This window comes from Amaranthus tricolor, chromosome 3, assembly GCF_026212465.1.
Source record: "Amaranthus tricolor cultivar Red isolate AtriRed21 chromosome 3, ASM2621246v1, whole genome shotgun sequence".
Classification (NCBI taxonomy): Eukaryota; Viridiplantae; Streptophyta; class Magnoliopsida; order Caryophyllales; family Amaranthaceae; genus Amaranthus; species Amaranthus tricolor.
The window spans coordinates 29,940,149-29,960,397 of record NC_080049.1 but is presented as its reverse complement, the minus strand read 5'-3'; the positions used below and the strand labels follow the sequence as shown (position 1 = coordinate 29,960,397).

The window sequence follows — 20,249 nt, the reverse complement described above, 5'->3', positions numbered from 1 at the left end:
AACTGTAAATTTTTTTACATACTAAAGTAAGACTTATGTCTTGTACAAACAATTAAGTATATATAATTCATCATTAATACAAAATAAATTTAATTTAAACATATATAACATTAACAATAATTAATATCGAGCCATCAAATCAATTTCGCACGTGTATTGAATAATCTTTTATTGAAAGGAGGAGAAAATGAAATAGGCTCCAGTTTTTGAAGGTTGAGTTGAGGCCTAAACCTAAACAAACCATCCCCTTTCTTTATACTCTTTGACAGCGTGAAGGGTGATGCTTTTCCATCTGCAGCAAACTCCCTGTAATCAAAACCCTTTTTTCTGAATTTTGTTCTCTGTAAAAAATCACAAACAATGAAAAAAAATTAATCTGTTTCAAAATTTCTATCATCTTCGCTTTCAATTATCCTGTTATTTTCCAGGTATGATTTGCAGCAAACTTTCTAATTACTTTGCAAACACTTGATTGAAGTTTTCAAGTTTAATAATCCCCTTTAAATGAATTTATTTATATTCAAATTTAACCCTCTAATCATTTATTTATACTTAAGGGTTTAAGAATATTAGCCTTTTGTTACTTGAGTTGGTAAATTATATGTGTGACTTTGTCAATAAATTAAATTTCCTAGTCTTTGTTCGAATATATTGGGTGTAAAATGAAAACTATGATTGATATTATTGTATTCTTTAATTGAGTCCGTGTGAATTATTAGGGTTTATTTGACTTCGGAAAATCTGTTGAATCAACTCAAGTATCAAGGCAAAAGAGGGATTTTTGAAGTTTTTTTGTTGATTAATAGTAGTATCTTTGTATTACAGTATGCAAATTCTGTTTTTCGTCAAGAGTTAGGATGATGGGATGCTAAACTACTGAAATGGTGGATTTTTGCGTGTGTCAATAGAAAGGATAATGGGTTATAAGTATAAGGTGTTTGGGTTCACTTTATCTTTTTGATGATTAGAGGGAAACTTGTGAGCATTTAGTTTATATCATATGCTTTTGAGTAGTTTTTCATAGTGTTCTTTTGAGTATTGTATTTTGGATGAAATGCTGTGGATATGGTCTGTTGTCGTGACCCTGATCATAGCTTATATGAGTGAGATATACCGGCTTTGATGATTTTGGATGAATTGATTTTGTTAAAAAGTTTGTGGTTGGAGAACTGTTGATAGAATTTTGTGGTTTGTTAATTTGGGATAGTTAGTACTTAGTACTTAGTACTTAGTAGTGGTTAGTTTTTAGTAGTAGAGTATGTCAAGTTTATACTCATCAATGCATAGTGTTCTTTTGAGTATTGTATTTTGGATGAAATGTTGTGGGTATGGTCTGTTGTCGTTACCTTGATCATAGCTTATGTGAGCGTGATATACCGGGTATGATGATTTTGGATGAATTGATTTTGTTAAAAAGGTTTGTGGTTGGAAAACTGTTGATGGAATTTTTTGGTTTGTTAATTTAGAGTAGTTAGTACTTAATAGTAGTTAGTTAGTAGTAGTAGAGTATGTGAAGTTTATACTCATCAAGAGAGAAAAAATGAACGCTTACCCTACATAATTTTGCCTTGTTATAATGCATTTCATTTACTTGTTGATTAGTTGGGTTATTGGATGGTTTTAGCTTTTGAGAATATTGGGTTTTCTTTTTAGGTGAAATTGTCTGATTTGTAGTGTAATTGTGGCAGATGGCTAGATGGGATGCCATCTTATCACTCCCTGTGCAGAGTCCTTCGACCTCGGATTTCAGTGCTGCTGATTTAGTTTGGTCGAAGATTGAAGGATTCAGAGACAAAGTAGATAGAATTGCTCTTATTCCATTTGCGAGGGTTGATGATTTTATCAGAGGTGAATCCGCAAACAAAGACTGCCCTACTGGATTTCACGTTGAGGCAAGGAGGCATCGTCCTGCAAAGGCATCGCACAAAGTGAAAGTCGATGGTGTTCTTGAATATATATTGTAAGTTTCGGCTTTCTAGTTCTTTGTGTGGGTTGGGTTTTCTTCATTTCTTGAGAAATTAATAGTATGTTGCTTGCCAAGGCTTGATCAATATAATTCTAATTCCATTGAAGAGGATTTTAGCATTTTGGAACTTACCCTTGATTTATATGATTGATCTAAGAATCAGGTCTTGTTTTAGTTGATTATGTAACACTTCTCCGGGCAAGGTCTTGAGTTCGAATATTGCTGCCCTCCCCCTAGCAAAAAACACCCATGTTTGATTGTTTTGGTATTTATTTTGATCTTTAGGTATTGGTGTTCCTTTGGCCCAGACGATCGTAGAAAAGGGGGGGTTGTACGGCCAAGTAGAAACACTTATATTTCAAAGAAAACATCTGCTGGACGCCCTAATACCAAAAGGGGTTGCACTTGTCATTTCATTGTGAAACGCCTCATCGCTCGTCCTTCTGTTGCGCTTATTATATATAATCAGGATAAACATATTGACAAAAAGGGATTACCCTGTCATGGTCCACAAGACAAGAAAGCTGCCGGAACTCGTGCTATGTATGCTCCATTCATATCTGAGGATCTTCGTCTACGCGTTCACTCTTTGTTATATGTTGGTGTACCTGTTGAAGCCATTATGCAGAGACACAATGAAACAGTAGAGAAACAAGGGGGCCCTGTTAATCGCGATGACCTTCTAACACATAGATACGTGAGAAGACAGGAGAAAAGAATACGACGATCTAAATATGAGCTAGATATTGATGATGATGTTAGCCTAAGACTGTGGGTGGAAGATCATCGAACTCACATTTTCTTTTATCAGGACTTCTCTGAGTCTGATCCATTAACAATCGGAATTCAAACGGAATGGCAGTTGCTGCAAATGATCCGATTCGGTAATGGTGGTCTTTTAGCTTCTGACTCAAGATTTGGAACAAACAAAATGAAGGTTTGGTTTTCTATATTACTTGGTCATGTTTCATCTTTCATGTCCATTTCATTGTATCTACGTAAAATTTTAAAACTGATTGTAGTTGTCCTTCTAGTGACTCTGTTGTTTATGTAGTATCCGGTCCACAGCCTTCTTGTGTTCAATTCGGTGAACAAGGCTATTCCTGTCGCTTGGGTGATTTCTCCGAGGTTTTCGAGCAGGGATACATATAAATGGATGAGGGCTCTTCACAACAGGGTTTTGACTAAGGTTCCTTCATGGAATTTGGCTGGCTTTGTTGTAGATGATCCTTTATCTGACGTTAGGGCTATCCGGTATGTTTCTTTTGTCAACTAAGAACTTGTGATGTACATGTTCTTGTCTTATTTTGCATCTTATGATGCCATCTTCCCAAAATTTCTGCCATAACATGAAAGTTAGATTTACATTTAAGTGATTATACTCACCTTCTTGTTCTTTTGATTCATGAAATTAGCATTCTTTTTTCTTAAGATGATACTCCCTAGTCTCTCCTATTCTACCCATTAGTCTCATTTATTTTTTGTCACTGTTAACTTATTGCTCTTATTTTTTATTTGATTCATCTAAATACAAGGATTATTAATATAAACTTTTTATTATTTTTTGTCACTGTTCACTTATTGCTCTTATTTTTTATTATTTTTATTTGATTCATCTTTCATGTCCATCTAAAATTAAAACAGTGTGGGATCTTGTTTGATTCATCTCAATACAAGGATTATTAATATAAACTTTTTATTATTTCTAATTAAAAATAATTGGAGATATTAAGGGTTAAAGTGTTGCCTCGGTAAGTGTAAAAAACTAAATGGGACTAATGGGTTAAATTGGAGGTAGTATTTTTTTGAGGTGGGGATGGGCCAATTGGGCGGGGGATTTTCAGCATTTGACATAATGCAAGCATTATAAATCGCTGAGGGTAAATCGTTCTTCATATCAGATGTCACAATGAAATGTTCGACTTGCTTATATATAGTATATTTCGTAGGGATGTTTTTGAGTGCTCTGTGCTGATATCAACGTGGCGAGTCCGTCATGCGTGGCATAAAGCTTTAATGGAACGATGTTCTCAAACAGAAAAACGAATCCAAATGTCAAAACAGTTGGGGCAAATTGTTTCAGAGATCTGTACTGGACACGGAAATGCAACATTGTTTGATGATTTCATGGATAATTTTATAGATAACTCTGAGTTTGTGGAGTACTTTAAAGCTGTGTGGTACCCAAGAATAGGTCAGTTGTGAACCACTTTGAGATTCTTTACGAAGCTCCTGTCTTTCTTTCAATTGTTTTGAAAAACATATTTTATGTCGGAAAAATTACCTAGAATAATCCAATCTTTTATTGATTTTTTCTACTATAATAATCTCAACTTTTGATTAACTTTGAATAATCCTAACTTTAAGGTCACTTACCCATGAACATTGTTGCCCAAATGATGACCGGTTTTTAGAGGTTAATTGCTAAAAAAAAAGAAAAATAAAATAAAAAAATCAAAAATATTAAAAATCAGAAGTTAAAATCAAAAACTAATTTTACATGATTTCATTTTTTATTTTTTTTTATTTTCAATTTTTTATAATTTAATTTTGTATTTACTTTTTATTTTTTATGCAAAATGACTTGTTGTATAGGCAAGACGTTACCTTGGTGCATTTTTAACAAACACCTCATATAGTTGGGATTATTCATGTTTAATCAAAAGTTGGGATTATTATAAGAAATTAGTAAAAAGGTTAAATTGTTGGTAATTTTTTCATTTATGTCCTGTATAGCGTTTATATCCTGTGATTGATTTGCTTTTTTTCTGTTCTTTCGATAACGTGAAAGGAGCATGAGGTTTTGTTAAGTTACCGATTGTATAGTATATTTGTTTTGTTACGAGTGTTGAAATCCAACTCTGAACTTTTTCTCCTTTCCCTGTTGTAATTATTTCTACCCTTGTTGTAATGGCAAATAGTTTTGCAATTGCAGGGTTTTGGGTTAGTAGTTTACAAACTCTTCCTCTTGCCAGCCAGGAGATGAGTGCAATGCTTGAATTTTATCATCGACAGATGAATGTGAGAGTACTAAATGAAAGCGATCCGAGTGTATATCATCGTGTTGATTGGTTGGTAAACAAGTTGACCACTAAAGTTCACTCTTACTTTTGGCTTGATGAGTTTCCCGAGAAGCATGATTTTGATCGATACCAGAGAGATGAGTGGTTGGATGGGTTAACTTCTTGGCGTAGTTCATTGGAAATTCCCGATTCTGATGTTATTTTTGAAGGGGAACAAGCCAAAGTCATAGATCAACAAGATCGGGACATTTTCTATTTGATATCGAACCCTGGTTCTGAATTTGCACTTTGTGATTGTAAGCTATCGGAAAAGGGAAGTTTGTGTGATCATATCTGTAAGGTTAAGTGGGTATTACACAGAAGAGAATCTTTTAAAGCTTCTCTTAGTTTATACCAGTACAAACAAGTATTGATGAAAATTCTTTGCTGCACACCCCACGATTCGTTGATTCGTGATTACGCCGTTTCCCTCGCAGCATCTCTAACGACACAAATAAACTCTTTTTCAGAGTTAAACGGAGATGAGAGATGGATCAGTGGGCATCTAAGCGATGTTAATAATAAGTTGCGAAACCACGAGGCTCGTGAACTAGGGTTTTGTAATGTGAGGGATGTCCATGATGGGATGGAGATTGACCCGGTCTTGCCTTCTGGTTTATTAGCCGATTCCTGTGCTATAAATGAGAACGACTCTTTGAAAGATGGCGAGTTCTCTGATCGAGTTAATGGCGTAGACATGGTGGAAGAGCCTTTATCTATCGTATTCCCTCCTTCCATCAAGTCCCGAGATCCGTCTTCAGACAAAGTTGATGAGAATGTCAATTTCTGTGAAGATACAACTCCTTTGAAATTCTATATGAGGTCAAAACCAACAAAGAAACGGAAGAAAGGAGCATCGCTCAGTAACATACTAACGTCTTTTAAAGGTTAATTTCCATTCAAATATTTCTGATTTTCTAAGTTAAATTTAGGCATGGCTCAGCTAAAAGGGAAAATTATGAGATAGTATGTTTTTTGTTCCAAATTTTGTGTTATCTGTTCTGATTTCAGATGTTGTATAGTAGTATTTGCCTCTAACATATGCATATGCCCCATCATCTAGTTTCCTTGATATGTTGCTATTAATCAGAGCATGAAACCCTAAGCTAAGAAGGGTAGGTTCTAAGCATGTTTAACATGTTTGACCGTACAGGGTCACGAAAAATTATAGGTGTTGGTTTTAAATTATGTATTTATATGTTAAGTGTTTAAAGATACAAAATTATTAACAAAAATAAATTTTTGAAAATGCACAAGACCATTAAAGAAATTTTTTTTTTGCTCCGCCTCTAAAGCTAAGTTAGTGTACTATTAGTCAAGCAAGGGAAGGGGAAGGAAAACGAAGAAATAATGACTATGAGGCATCAACAACTTTGATCGTTTCCTTTCAAATGTTTTATCATCCAATCCAATGATAAAAAATATATGAATCTAAAAACATTACGCATATTCTTGATAGAAAAGAATGGATCTTAAAGCACGCGACTGCAAACTATTATTAAGAATCACACCAGCCTTTAGCAATGTAGAAATTTTCCGAGTTTATTTTGAATTGAGAGGTCATACACCATCGGCTGTGTTGTTCAATATCCAGTGGATGCCAGTCTCATTAGAAGCAGTGACCAAATCAAAACTTCCAGCATCGAACGAGCCATTTTCTGCTAACACGATGTGTCTTTTTGCATGAGAATAAGCACAGTAGTTTACTTCATAAACAACAGCATCTTTCTTTAAAGTTGAAACGGAAGTCCCAACACCTTCTCCTGCACAATTACGTAAATAAGTAAATAAAAACGAATTTTTGTTTATGCGCTTAATTATCTTAAAATATATGATTAAATAGTTTTGATATATGCAGACGATGTGCCACTGTGAATGTAGGCTATGGGGTGTTTTAGCAACTTGAGTTGATAGCTAATTAGAATGGCTTATTTGATCAGTTGATTTTATCTACTAATTGATCAGTTTGTTATAAATTGCGCTAATTCATAACGATAAGTTGTTTCGAATAACTAATTTACCAAACACTAGTATTAAATGGTTGGATGGATGATCATACTATCTATTTGTACCTAATTAAGCTAAATTGTCCAACAAATTATTTTAGCTAGTAGTCGATTAGAATGTCTAATCAAACCAATTGATATTAGGTTTGACCTGTTAAAATAACAAGTCACTTTAATACCTAATTTATCAACACTAACGATTTAATTATCAAATCATCTATTTGTGCTAGAATAAACTAAAATTTCCCAATAAACCATTTTACCAAATACCCCTATATTTCACTCATTTGATCATTATTTGCTCACTTCAAGCCATTCAAATGATCAAATGAGTCTAAAATGTAGCCTAGCTTTAATTATCTCATTTTCAAAAACGAGAAACTTCCTACATTCAAAAACTTCGTCCCCTAAACCCTAGATTTAAGTTTCGGAAATTTTGTTCCCTTCAATCTGTTAAAATTCAGCTATTTCCAAATAAAAAAACATCGCCCATTAATCTGACAGTTTGCTCTTTAGATATCCCAGAATACATCTAAAGGTAGCCTTAAAACACTAAGCCATTTAGGAGTTTTCATAAGAAAGAAAGGAAACTTACCATGTGTAACTAGCAGCAGGTTTTCCGTAGGATATTTATCGGCAAGCGCCTGAATGACTTGCTCATATCTGCTCCTGCAACCTAAAACAGTCTCTTCCCACCGTGGCATCTATATTACCAAGCAGATAATACACATTAGGACAAAATGAGGTGTATATAAAATTTATACATACACATAATTTAGCTGTGTTTGGTTATAGCATAAACAAATTTAAACTTAACTTTTTTTTCAATGGAAAACCAATATCAAAGTTCATAATGTTGGTTAGCTTCTTTGCTAGGAACATCAAAATTAGACATGTCAATTTTTGATCTGATCTGATCTGATCTGAAAAATGACTGAAGATCGGTGGTTTATATCACGAAAAAGACCCAAACCGAAAACCGAAAAAATCAGGTCAAAACCAACCATAACCCAAAAATCGACCGTTGTGACCCGTTATTCCAACTATTACAATTCCATGTCATCATTTTGGATTAGAGCCACTTTATTTCTAGTAAATTATGTATTTTTAGTTGAAGCCTTAAAGCAATATACTTATATATTGGTCATTATTTAAAAGAAAATGTTATACCGTTAGGTCGACTGAAACCGAAAATGAGTCGTCTCGGAAATAACCCAACCCAAAACACGTCTGCCTGACCATTTGTTTTGACATATCTAATGAGAATAATAAGAACAAAGGGCGATTATTCTCCCCCATCTACAACCAAATTAAGATGAGAACCTCCCAACAAAACACAGGAACGGCAATACAATAAGATGGTGTGGAAGACTTACCTCTGAGTAAATTCTTTCAACAGTATGATCTACAGTTCCAACAGGTAGCATGGCTTCAAGCTCAGACAAATTGAAATCAAAATTACCATCTTTAGGTGCCAATTCAGGTCTTATAGCTTCCCTGATCAACATCTCACACAACCCATACTCAATCGATACCTGAAAGCAGATGGGGAAAATTAAAGGCTCGATCCATGAAATTCCTAGACATTTCTAACTATGATCGATAAGTTTTTCAGTCTTATAATTAAGTGCGTATGTAAAAGTGAAGATGATTCATAAACATTAAACAATCAGTTTTGGAAAGTTTCACGTGGTGACCCCGAGTTTTTGGCTTTTCACAAATGTTTTTCTAAATCCGCGTGGTAACCTTAAGCTTTCAACTTTTCTATGTAGTAGAAAAAATGTTTAAGTTTTTGGTTAAATTAAGCATTTATTTCGACTGAATTTCGAAATATGTGGTCAATTAGGATGATTACGACGTTTGTTTTTTGAAAAAAATGTCATTACATTAGGTAAAAATAGCGTAAAGTTAACAAAGAACTTACCTTTTTTCTACCACGTGGAAAAATTAGAAGGTCAAGGTCACCACGTTGATTAAAAAGGTTTATCTACCACGTGAAAAAGCGGAAAATTTAAGGGTACAACATGGAATTTCCGATTAATTTTTTATGCACCCATTAAGCCTCAAGCTCAAACTAGAAGGCACCATTCAATAAAAAGGTCATCACTATGCAATGACATAAATTCAAATCCCAAAAAATAGGGAACAAAACTTTTGACAGAGTGGGAAAATCAACAGGGCAACATCCAACATCTACAGCTAACTCAGAAACACTACTAGTGAAAGATGAGACACCACTAAACAAATGTTCTTTGCCCCTCTTTTAGTTCTTCCCTTCTGAATTTTGTTTCTAGCTCGACTTTGACATACACCCTCAAGTTTCCACTCTCTATCACTTGTGCCCATTCCTCTCTTATCACTCTAATTCTTCAAAAGCCCTCTATCCTTAACACTATCTTTTATAAAGTTATTCTCCTTGAAATTGACAATTTGCAATCCAATATATCACACAAGTTGTAAATATAACATTCTTTTAGTATCAGAAAAATATCATCATCATTATCAAAGTTGGTATATTTCGTTCATAAAGGCTATGATCAGGGTCTGAGGAGGGTTGTTGGATGACGTCAAACCATACCCTTATCAAAAGAGATTAAGAGATTGCAATCACTGAGACCTTGGACTCGAGAATGATAACTTCGTTTTGCAGAAAACTAGATAGCATTCTTGTTAGTTATAACCCCAAAATAGGATCTTTTGTTACCACTTTATCAAAATCGACAGCAAACATAAGTTAAAAAAGAATTTCCATTACTTTAGAAGGGTCAAACCAATTTGCTTTTTCATTATTATGCATCACAGCTCCCTTTGTCCCAAAGCTTTTCCTTCATTTTCCTTGTTGGTCTATACTTCTATTTTTAGTTATGGTCCACACTCTTTCTTTAATTTTTTCATCTCATCCACGCATTTTTTTCTTACATCCTATAAATCACACTCTTTACCTACTTTTCTCCCATTTATTGGTTTTCACCAGGATTATATTGTGGCAAAAGTCACGGGACAGAGGGAGAATATTCTGATCATACAATGATTACTAATTGCTTTTTACTACTATCATATAAGACTTGTAATAGTCATATCATTCCAATTACAAAAGTTATGTTTCTAAATTTATCAGTCATAACCCATCATCAAGTTGCACTATATATACCATCAACATCAAAAATCATAGAACTTGCATACTAATTATATTACTCACCCAAGAACACTTAAAGAATAATCATTCCATCATTCAAAATTTTAATCAACACAACAACAGTCATTAAGAATCCAAATCATCACTATATTTCACCTATTCAAACAAGGAAAAACACCCATTAATTGAATTTCAAAACCAATTAACCCAATGAGAATCGAGCCTTATCTCATTTAGTATTTTCCTTAGATAAGATCTTGGGTTCATTTTTTAGTGTCCTCCCCTATCCCTCTTCCTTTCCCTCGGCCTACCATGTACCTAAAAAATCAACAATCATAACAATCATTTAATAAGCATAAGTCTCCATACTAAACATCACTACTAGTAATCAAACTTTATCCAACAGTACCCATCATTCAATTTTGCATCAACAAACTTCCCATCAAACAAAAGCCCAAAAAATAATCTAAACTTTCAATTTAAATAAGGAAAAAAGTAAACAATCATAGAAAGAAATATACCTTAACTTTAGAAAAATCATCACCAGCATCATCAGAGCAAAGTCCATTCATAACCTCAGCAGCAGTTTGAATACACCTTAAAAACGGGGAAACAAACACTCTATGAATCGGAAAATCGAGTTGAGTTTTGAAATATTTACCAACATTAAAAGCCCTAGTTTTTCCAGCTTCAAAAAGGGGCGGATCCCATGGCCGCGCAGCAGTTTTTACCCATGTTGTATCAAAGTTATCCATCCGATCACCATGCCTCATGACCAACACATTTTGATCAAATTCATTATTGGAACTACCACCATCATTGTTTACACAACTCATTTTCTCTAGTTTAGAACAACAATGGAGGTTTGTTTGACTTTTCTTATTTTTTTTGGTCGTGCGATAATTGAAGGAAGTTGGCTTGGTTTTTGAAGGAGCAGTTGGAAAATGACATACGAAATGGACGACGAAATTTGGAGATATTAATATTAATATTCAATAAAGTAATATTTTAAGGGTTTAACGGTTTATTTGTTGTTAATAAAATGTTGATAAATATAACGTTTGATATAGCAATTGAAAACAAAGTAGTGTTTATGAAAATTAATTTTTAAATTTTTAAATAGATAAAAATAAAAATTTTATATTTTTCTTAACTAATAAAAATTGTTTTTTTATTGAAGACTCTTTGGTTTATAGGCACATTTCAATTCATTATTTTCTTTAATTTTTAACTAATATGGCAAAGGATTTGAATTAGAAAATTACTATTATTAGGGGATGCCATGAAACTCATTATAGCCTTGCGTCAATTGACGAATGAATTTTTATGTGCAAACTATTATTGATAACGCATAATATGATAGCTTGGCTTATAATGGTCCTACCGTCCTAGTCCTGTAACCTTGATTCTTTTGTTCATTTGAATCATTAATTAATGACCAGGTGTAATGACTAATGAGGTTTGGCTTCATAGTGGTCCTCACTCTTAGTTGTATGATGATAATGTTTTGCTGAGATCACTGGTAACATATTAACAAGTTTTGTATGAGATCATCTTACAATACTTTCACATATTACTGTTTTTGGTTGTTTTATGATACTTGCACTATTTTCAGCTTTGGCAAAAACCAACTCAATTAATCTTTATTTTACTTCTACTTTATTTATCATGTCATCCAAAGAATGATAAGATAGACAAAAATACATTAAAAATGATTTTTTTAATTCATGTGTCACTATCTAAAGCTGCAACTAATTTTAAATGGAAAAAGTATTAAAATATTATTTAAAATAATAATATTAAAATATTAGAAAGCAAATTGACCATAGTTCATGTCAAAACAAATCTATAACAGCTCATGCATAGCACATAGGATTACTATTTTTTAAATAGTATATCTATATACTTCCTCCGTTCCATAATACCCGCTATTTTCTATTTTTGACAATTTCATATTACTTGCTACATTTCCGTTTTTATTAATAAAACAACCATTTAAAGTTCTACCTATTCCTATTGTTATCCTACTATATACCTCTTTAACTTTTATTCCTACCATTATTTAATCTTTATCTATTCTCAACAATCTATTTTTTCTTTTTCTTTTTCCATTAACAATAATAAAATACTATACTCTATAAAGTAAATAATCAGCTACATTGTAGGTCAAATAATCAGCTAGATTGTAGGTCAATCCTTTTTTTTAATATGTGTGCCCATGCAATTGTAGCAAGAAATACTATATATATATATATATATATATATATATATATATATATATATATATATATATATATATATATATATAATTCGAGATGGCATAGAATTAGTGACAAAACAGATTCCTATGGAAGGCAAATCACAATTAGTTAGTAATAATCTACAAAAAAACATTCCCAGGAGATAAACCTTCCATTTTTTCCGTCAAATGTTCCAAACTCGACGAATCTTTGTTGAATCCAAAGCATGAAGGCGAATCATTCATCTCACAATTTTCGGTTTCAATACCATGTAATGCAGATTTCGTCTCTTCTTCATCTTGCTTAGTATCATCGCGATCAGGGCTACTTAGCAGAAATTGTTCCAATTTATCGAGATCAAATTCATCAGTTGGAACAATTGAACCATAATTTTCAGCAGAAAGAAAGCTTTCATCTAATGGAGATGATGGGAAATCGAAATTCATTAAGAAGTCTTTAACCCTATCGAAGGATACATCATGATCAACTGTTTTATCAGGATCCAAAGACGGAGCCAGAGAAGGCGAAGGAGCACTATCTGGCAGAGGCTGATACCTGACAATCACAGCATCGTCGTTTAATACGATTTTTCCAGCTTCGGCTACACGCCAACTGTTCTCTTTAGGTTGAAATAGCTGAGACAGAAGGCCCGGGCTCTGCATAATCATCACTAAAAATGAAAGCAGTTGCTGCTGATTATTCTCCATCCCCTGGAGACGTTCCCTTAAGAGGAGTAAATTGTTCTGTGATGACTCGTGGCGTTCCCTGAGTTTGACTAATTCTTGCATCAATGCGCTTTTATCGGTCTTGAGAATCTCCACTTCTTTTTGTAAGCTGATATAATCCACTTCATCGGGAACACATAGCACTTGGTCCTGCTGCTGATTCTTCTGTACTGTATTCTGAGGATGTTTTCTTCTTTTAATGTTCTGTAACAAATGCTTTTGGCCCTTGACGAAGCCTTCATTTGCAAATTCCCAACGATCTGTATCAACTTTTCTGAAGCCCTGTTTCAGAATAGGGCAAGATCCTAAATGTTATTCGCATTGGAAAACTATACTAAGCAGACAATCACCGCTGATAATAGAATCGCCATTCATGATGGAATTTAAGAGGGGAGAGAGGAAGGGTGAGTGTGGTTTTACAATTGCCACGACAAAAGCGTACGCCTTAAAGCTAACAAGTAAAGAAACAACAGTCACCATGGAGTAACTGCATAAAAGCTTGACTTTAGCAGGCATAGCTCAAGCTCAGACTTAACTTGAAACTCACAAACCAAGCAGCCAAGAAAAATATATAGATGCCAGAATTAGCAAACAATGATCGGAAGGACACACTCATCAAGATTGAGAAAACACACAATTTGGGAGGCTTTTTTCTACTTTAGACTCCTCACTACATCAGCAGAATAAGATATTACAGTCCTCTTAAAGAACCGAAGCCCATACTCAGATCACCTGTCTCGACTTCTTGAAAAGCTTCATACATCTTGACCACTTAAACCCGATTTTTTCCTGATTTTTGTGTTGCCTAATTTTGAAATCACATTCCATTATACTTCTATGCAAACAAATCAATGTCACTTCAAACACAAATAAACTGCAAGTACGTAGAAGACCATTGCAAGAGTAATGAAAACTAGCTTTAACCATCAATAATTATGAACTATTAAAATCATTGAAAGAGGCTAATAAATTACCTAAGTTATCCTGGGGCTTCAACCAACATGTGACCAACGCAACCAAAAGTTGTTGTTAAAGCCACGGGATGTGTTATATACTATAATTGCATTCATATGCTTGTAGAAGCAAGGCGTAAAGAAGGTAGTTGTGGTGTATCAAGAGTTCAGAAGAAGAACGTAGTTTTATTTTGTAAGAGTGTGCATTGAGTCTTAACATAGGTAGCACAAATTAATTCTAGCTTGTCCTTGAGGATTTGGATCACATGGTTGATATTTTGCGTTGGCTAACAAGGTAACAACATGAGAAGAGTGCAAAGAATAATGCTTCCCATTTTGGTGCAAAGCATGGCGAGGTGCTCGAACGAGCACTAATTAGTTTTGGAGGAAAAGATGTTGATACATGTTGTTCAAATGAGGAAAGGGGTGTACTCGTTTGAGCAACTCTTCTTGTCACTGTTATGTTTTTACGACTTTTCTTATTGTTTGACGTTTTGTATTACGTTCCTCTAGTATATAAAGGGGTTCATACTTAGCCTTGTTTATCACATTCTAAACCTTAGACAAAACACAACCTTTACAATTCTCTCTTCGAAGTGTAATCCTTCAAGAGTTCATAGTTTGAACTCTAAGAATTATCTCTATAATCAATCAAAGCAACTCACCACCAAGGAGAACGTAGCCCACATTATGTAGACCTTGTAAATCCTATTTGTCTTGTCTATTTTGCATTAGTTGCATGTTTAATTTGTCAATAGTTAGTTGCTAGTTTCAACATTCATCATGAATAATCCTACCATCAATCCTTGGGTGTTGAGGACAACCAAGTTCATTTCACAAAAAAATTATTTCAATGAACGAACCCCATAAATTCTTGCAAAATACAATTCAGATGAATGACTTACAAATCAGAATTATTCTAAACCTAGCAAAACAATAACAGCAATCCTAAAATGCAAAAAAACAAAACCCTACTCGCTACTTTATGCACAAATTATCTATTCCATGTATCCATCAATCTACCACTCCTGAAACGAGCTAAACCTATCCCTTTCGCGTAAGATTAATTCAGAATTAACAAAAAAAAAAAAAAAAAAAAAAAAAAAAAAACAATACCAAATCAAAGAAGAAAAAACAAAAATATGAAATTGAATTGAATCACATATAAAGAAAAAACTTAGATGAAGGAAATAGACTCACATAAATGTTAAGTTGGCGCATAAAACTAGAAAAATTGCGGTGCTTGAAGTAAGCAGGGAGCAAATCGCGAGAAAATTCAGTCATATCCCAAATAACAAAACTATCATTTGATTCACTCCAAGAAATAATGTTATCCGTAGATTCAGTATCAACCATATCATAGCATTTGATCAAAAAAGGGGCCAAATTTGAGCCACTTCCAATTGATTTACCCTGCGCCATTCTTCAAATTCTTCGATTAGTTGCAGAAGATTTGATAATTGAAAAATAAATTTAGTTTGATCATTAATGGAATTGTGAATGGCGACGGAGCAATCAAGCTATGTCTATACGCCAACTAAAACCCTTGTGTTTCCTGAATTGCAATTGCTTGGCAAATAGTTGGGACACGCCAAGAACCAACCGTTGCTTTGACCAAGAAATATCTTTGTAACACCCAAAATTTTTGGGTAATTTAGTATACCTTAAAATATCTAATACATAAATTAAAAGGTCATATATATTATTAACCATAATAACTAAAATTATTATAATTAATTTGATTATATACTTTAAACCTTTCATTTCATATTCCCTTTAATACTCTTTTATTAATTAAGCATAATAAGGTATAGATTAATTTTATTATAAAAAAATAATCCTTTGTCACTCTTCTTATGCCATTAGATGTTTAAAGGAGGTGAAGTGAATTAACTAGAAATTGATGGCATTTGGGTTTCTATAAAAAAAAAATTATTTTTTATCACATTTTCTTATCATCACAAATACTACTATGGCTATTTATGTTATATAATAATTTATATATTCTTCATTTTTCAATTTTATACTCCCTTTTATTCACTCAATGTTTCTCATTTGACTTTTCACCATTTTTTAGGTGGTCAAATGAGACCACATGTAAAAAAAAGTATAGGATTTTTAAATTTTAATAAAAGTAAAGTGGGATTAGTGATGTAAAAACGTGAAAAAGTTAAGTTTAGTAAGGGTAAATTAGTAAAATGAGCATACCCAAAATAAAATTGAGTTATTTAAAGTGACTTGACTAAATAAGAAAATGAGACATTTAAAATGAATAGAAGGGGTATTAAACAAGGGCTAATCAAGGTTGGTGAATACTTTTTAGGGTTATATTTGCGTTGAAGAAATTATTTGTACAAAGGTATTGAAGGATTATTATTTTCTAAGACTATTATATACAATTCTATATATCGTCTCTAATTGGAATTTTTATTAAGGTAATTAGTTCACCCTCTCTTTTCTTAATTCACATAGAGTATTATTTTTAATTATATGAAAATTTAGACATGCAAAGAAATTTATATAATCTCTTATTTTTCTCGAGCCGGAGGATTCCTTTGGTCGCGCTCTTCTTTATGGATATGAGTTGTCGCCGTTCTTCCCTCCCAAGCCTTGTCCATAGTTCTTTTATGAGTGGGATACGCTGGATAGGAGGAGGATGATGATACTAGTTATAATTATTTTAGGGGCAAAAATAATCTATGTTCATTTAGTCTAATGTTATTGTTAATTGAGGATTTAATTAAGAAAATTGTATCTATTCAATTATTTTGTTGTGTATTTTCTTTCTACTGGTTTATTTAAAATTTAGAGGTGTTTATGTCTTACTAAATTTAGTTAGCTAATTTTATTTAATTAATTTTTTTAATTTATTTACTTTGATAAGGTTTGAAAAGGTAGTGAGTTGATTTTTTTTTTGTTTTTTTTTTAAAAAAAGAAAGTCTGTTTAAGATATAAATTCTAGTGAATCTTCTTAGTAGCATTTAGTTTTAGGTTGTTGCATTATAATTAGTATATGAATGTGGTAATTTTAAGTATTTGTATATTATTTATTTATCTAATTTCCTTAATTTATTTGTTTTTATTAGTGTTCAAAAGATAGTATATCAAATTAATTTGGAAGAATGGATTTAGTCTTTATTATATTCCATTTTATTTTATTTTATTAATTGTTGCATTTGTCAAATTTAGTAGTTTGAACTGCTTATTCGGTAATGGAAGATTTTGTTAGTTTACTCAACTTGGAAATAATTTGCGTTAATTATTGAATTTTATTAAATTAATATTTTAGACCAAAAATGGTGTACTATACTGTTTTGCTTTGAGACTTGAAAATTTTCAAATATATTGTTACTTTTTAAGATGTTAAGAGTGTTGTTGATATAATTGTACTTTTGAATAGAATAATATTTTTATTAGTACCTCTTTACCAAGAGTTAGTAATAGGGTCGACTTTTGTTGACTTTATTCTCAAACTCAGACATTACTCATAACATTAGTTTTGGTATTTATATAAATATTGGAATTTATTAGGTGAAAGTTTTATATTTTAACAATAAATTTACTTGATAAAGTATATTTGTGTTAAGTATTTTGATGATGGTTCTGAGTGTAAGGCCTATTTTGGCATCTCATGAACATTTGCAATAATGTTTTTATTTCTAAAAGTTTTGGGTTTTATATATTTTGTGCGAGTAAGGAGCTATAGGAGTGTAAGGCCTCTTTTGACATCTTTAAATGGTTAGAACATGCTACTAACGACATATATATATATATATATATATATATATATATATATATATATATATATATATATATATATATATATATATATATATATATATATATATATATATATATATATATATATATATATATATATGTCTGGGTTAATTGTTGTTGTAACAACCCGAAACTAAGTATTGTAGCTGATTAAACAAGATTGATTTAAACTAATGCGGAAGCTTAATACTTATATGGGCTATTACATTGATAATATAATTAATTACTCAACTGACTATATTATCCAGTATAAATCTATCGAAGAATTTAAATATCATACTCCCTCCTATTCAGCTCAATTGTCCCATTTGTTTTTTCACACTTGCCGAGGCAACATTTTAACTCTTAATATCTCAAATTATGCTTAATTAAAAATTATAAAAAGTTGATATTAATAATCCTTGTATTGAGACGAATCAAACAAGATCCCTTGTGATTATGTTTTAACTTATAGATTAAGAGTAAAATACAAATTAAGAGTGATAAGTGAACAGTGCCAAAAAAAAATGGGACAATTCAGCTGAATAGGAGGTAGTATTTTACAACTTTTGAAAAATCTAAAGAAATTACATTATAAGAATTATCTAAAACAACTTAAAATATATTAAATCATGCGGAAAATCCAGCAGAATTCCGTTTGTAAATCAAATAAACTAAAATTTTTCTTAATGTCATCCTGCAATTTCAAAACCAGCATTTCAAAATAACAACCAGCCAATGGCACATCCCCCAAACATTTCAAAATCACATCACCTTGTAAGGTGGAAACTTATTTTTCCCAATGATCCAAAATAAGTATTAAAATAATTTTAAATAAAAGATTTGTTTTACTTACACTCTTTTATATGATTGCTTGAAATTACTTCGTTGCTTACTAATTTTTACGCTTTCAGTTGCCGTTGACATCACCAAGGTCAATTTTCTCAATATCTGTCCCCCACCAGGATAGGTTCAAAGAACAAAACCACATAGTCAGCTTATGCCGAGTACACATTTAACACAGCTTAATGTAATTTCTCTCATAACTTAGCCAAAATACTAATTATACATAAAATTATAACGGAAAGAAAATCTTATAACTATTTTCACAAAATGAATGAACGTTGCTTTCTGACAATACTCCAATTTTAACCTTCATGTAGGTCATTTATCAGCATGTAGTATTGACAAACATGTTGAACCAGATGTCGTACTATGAATCCAAATACATATGCAAGTAGGGCACATTTATTACATCCTATGAATCATTTTCTTTTACAAACAAACTACTTTATCAATACCATATAAAATCTTTTTCTTATTTCTCTGTTTTTAAAAAAAATCAAATACTTTTTCATTTTCTTTGTTAAAATATTTCCTTTCAAAATCTTGAAATCATCAATCTATAAAATGGATAAATCTTTCTTTTCTATATTTTTTACTAAAACTTTTCCCTTTAAAGTCTTTGAATCATAAATCTATGGAATGGAACGTACTTTCTTTTCCACCGGGCTAGCTATGCCCTCTGGATAACTATTAGACAAAGATCCCTAGTGTGCACACCCCACAAACGACCAAACCGTAGTAGAAGATCTAAGTCCGAGGTACTGATCAACGTACCCCCAACTATTATGTAATGTCGAGACAATCCCGACGAAGTTCCAATTCCTTGAGACACCATCAAGGTAGTCCCAACCGTTTCAAAACATAAAACACTCTATAAAGCTTTTCTGTAACTATTTTGTAGTTTCGAGATTCAAGGACAAACTTTCTCTATTAGGAAGAATATATTTCTATATTCAAATCAATCTTAACTAAAGTGAGATACACACCTTTAAAATTCTTTATCGTAACTATTACAGATTTGAGTAAGAAATCCATCCTTTTCAATTGTAGCAAGACAACAAGCTTAGTTGATACAGTTTCTCAATGAAATCCAAATCTTCAATGTAAACATTTATGTGCTTAGTAATAACTAACAATAGATTTGACTTAACTAGCTAATAAGCTTTACTTAAGTTTGATTTTAAGAGGCAACAACTTTTTATTTAAAATTTAATAAAACTAATTCCTATATCTTATTTACTTAGACAACCAATTTTTCTTGATCACCAAATTAATTAATATTAACAATACTAAAACACTCCCTTAATATACTAAAATCAATATTACGATCCATAATCAAATACTTAAATACCCAAATTTTGAAATTACACTAGAAACTTAAAATAGTCATAACTTCTCCTTACATATCAATTTGTAATATAATTACACATCATTCTACTAAGTCACAATCAAGTTCTACTTATTAATTTCTTGTACAATTTACCCATATCAATCTCATTTTCTCAACTCGTATACATATTTCGTAGTATGTTCATGTACTAAATTAATCTCCAATT

At 32.0% G+C, this 20,249-nt stretch overlaps 3 protein-coding genes across 3 annotated transcripts; 1 reads left to right on the top strand and 2 right to left on the bottom strand.

Annotated features, from left to right (window-relative positions):
- Positions 1–200: 200 nt before the first annotated feature.
- Positions 201–6,100, top strand: LOC130808955 (uncharacterized). Its single transcript, XM_057674527.1, has 6 exons — positions 201–428; positions 1,689–1,960; positions 2,252–2,903; positions 3,021–3,220; positions 3,916–4,160; positions 4,902–6,100. Exons 2-6 carry the CDS (start codon positions 1,689–1,691, stop codon positions 5,918–5,920), a joined length of 2,388 nt encoding a protein of 795 aa, XP_057530510.1. The 5' UTR covers positions 201–428; the 3' UTR covers positions 5,921–6,100.
- Positions 6,101–6,376: 276 nt separating this feature from the next.
- LOC130808957 (uncharacterized) lies at positions 6,377–11,166 on the bottom strand. Its single transcript, XM_057674529.1, has 4 exons — positions 10,692–11,166; positions 8,411–8,569; positions 7,630–7,738; positions 6,377–6,791 (listed from the first exon to the last, which is right to left on the bottom strand). Exons 1-4 carry the CDS (start codon positions 11,004–11,006, stop codon positions 6,589–6,591), a joined length of 786 nt encoding a protein of 261 aa, XP_057530512.1. The 5' UTR covers positions 11,007–11,166; the 3' UTR covers positions 6,377–6,588.
- Positions 11,167–12,499: 1,333 nt separating this feature from the next.
- LOC130808956 (heat stress transcription factor A-8) lies at positions 12,500–15,739 on the bottom strand. Its single transcript, XM_057674528.1, has 2 exons — positions 15,289–15,739; positions 12,500–13,417 (listed from the first exon to the last, which is right to left on the bottom strand). Exons 1-2 carry the CDS (start codon positions 15,508–15,510, stop codon positions 12,551–12,553), a joined length of 1,089 nt encoding a protein of 362 aa, XP_057530511.1. The 5' UTR covers positions 15,511–15,739; the 3' UTR covers positions 12,500–12,550.
- Positions 15,740–20,249: the final 4,510 nt, after the last annotated feature.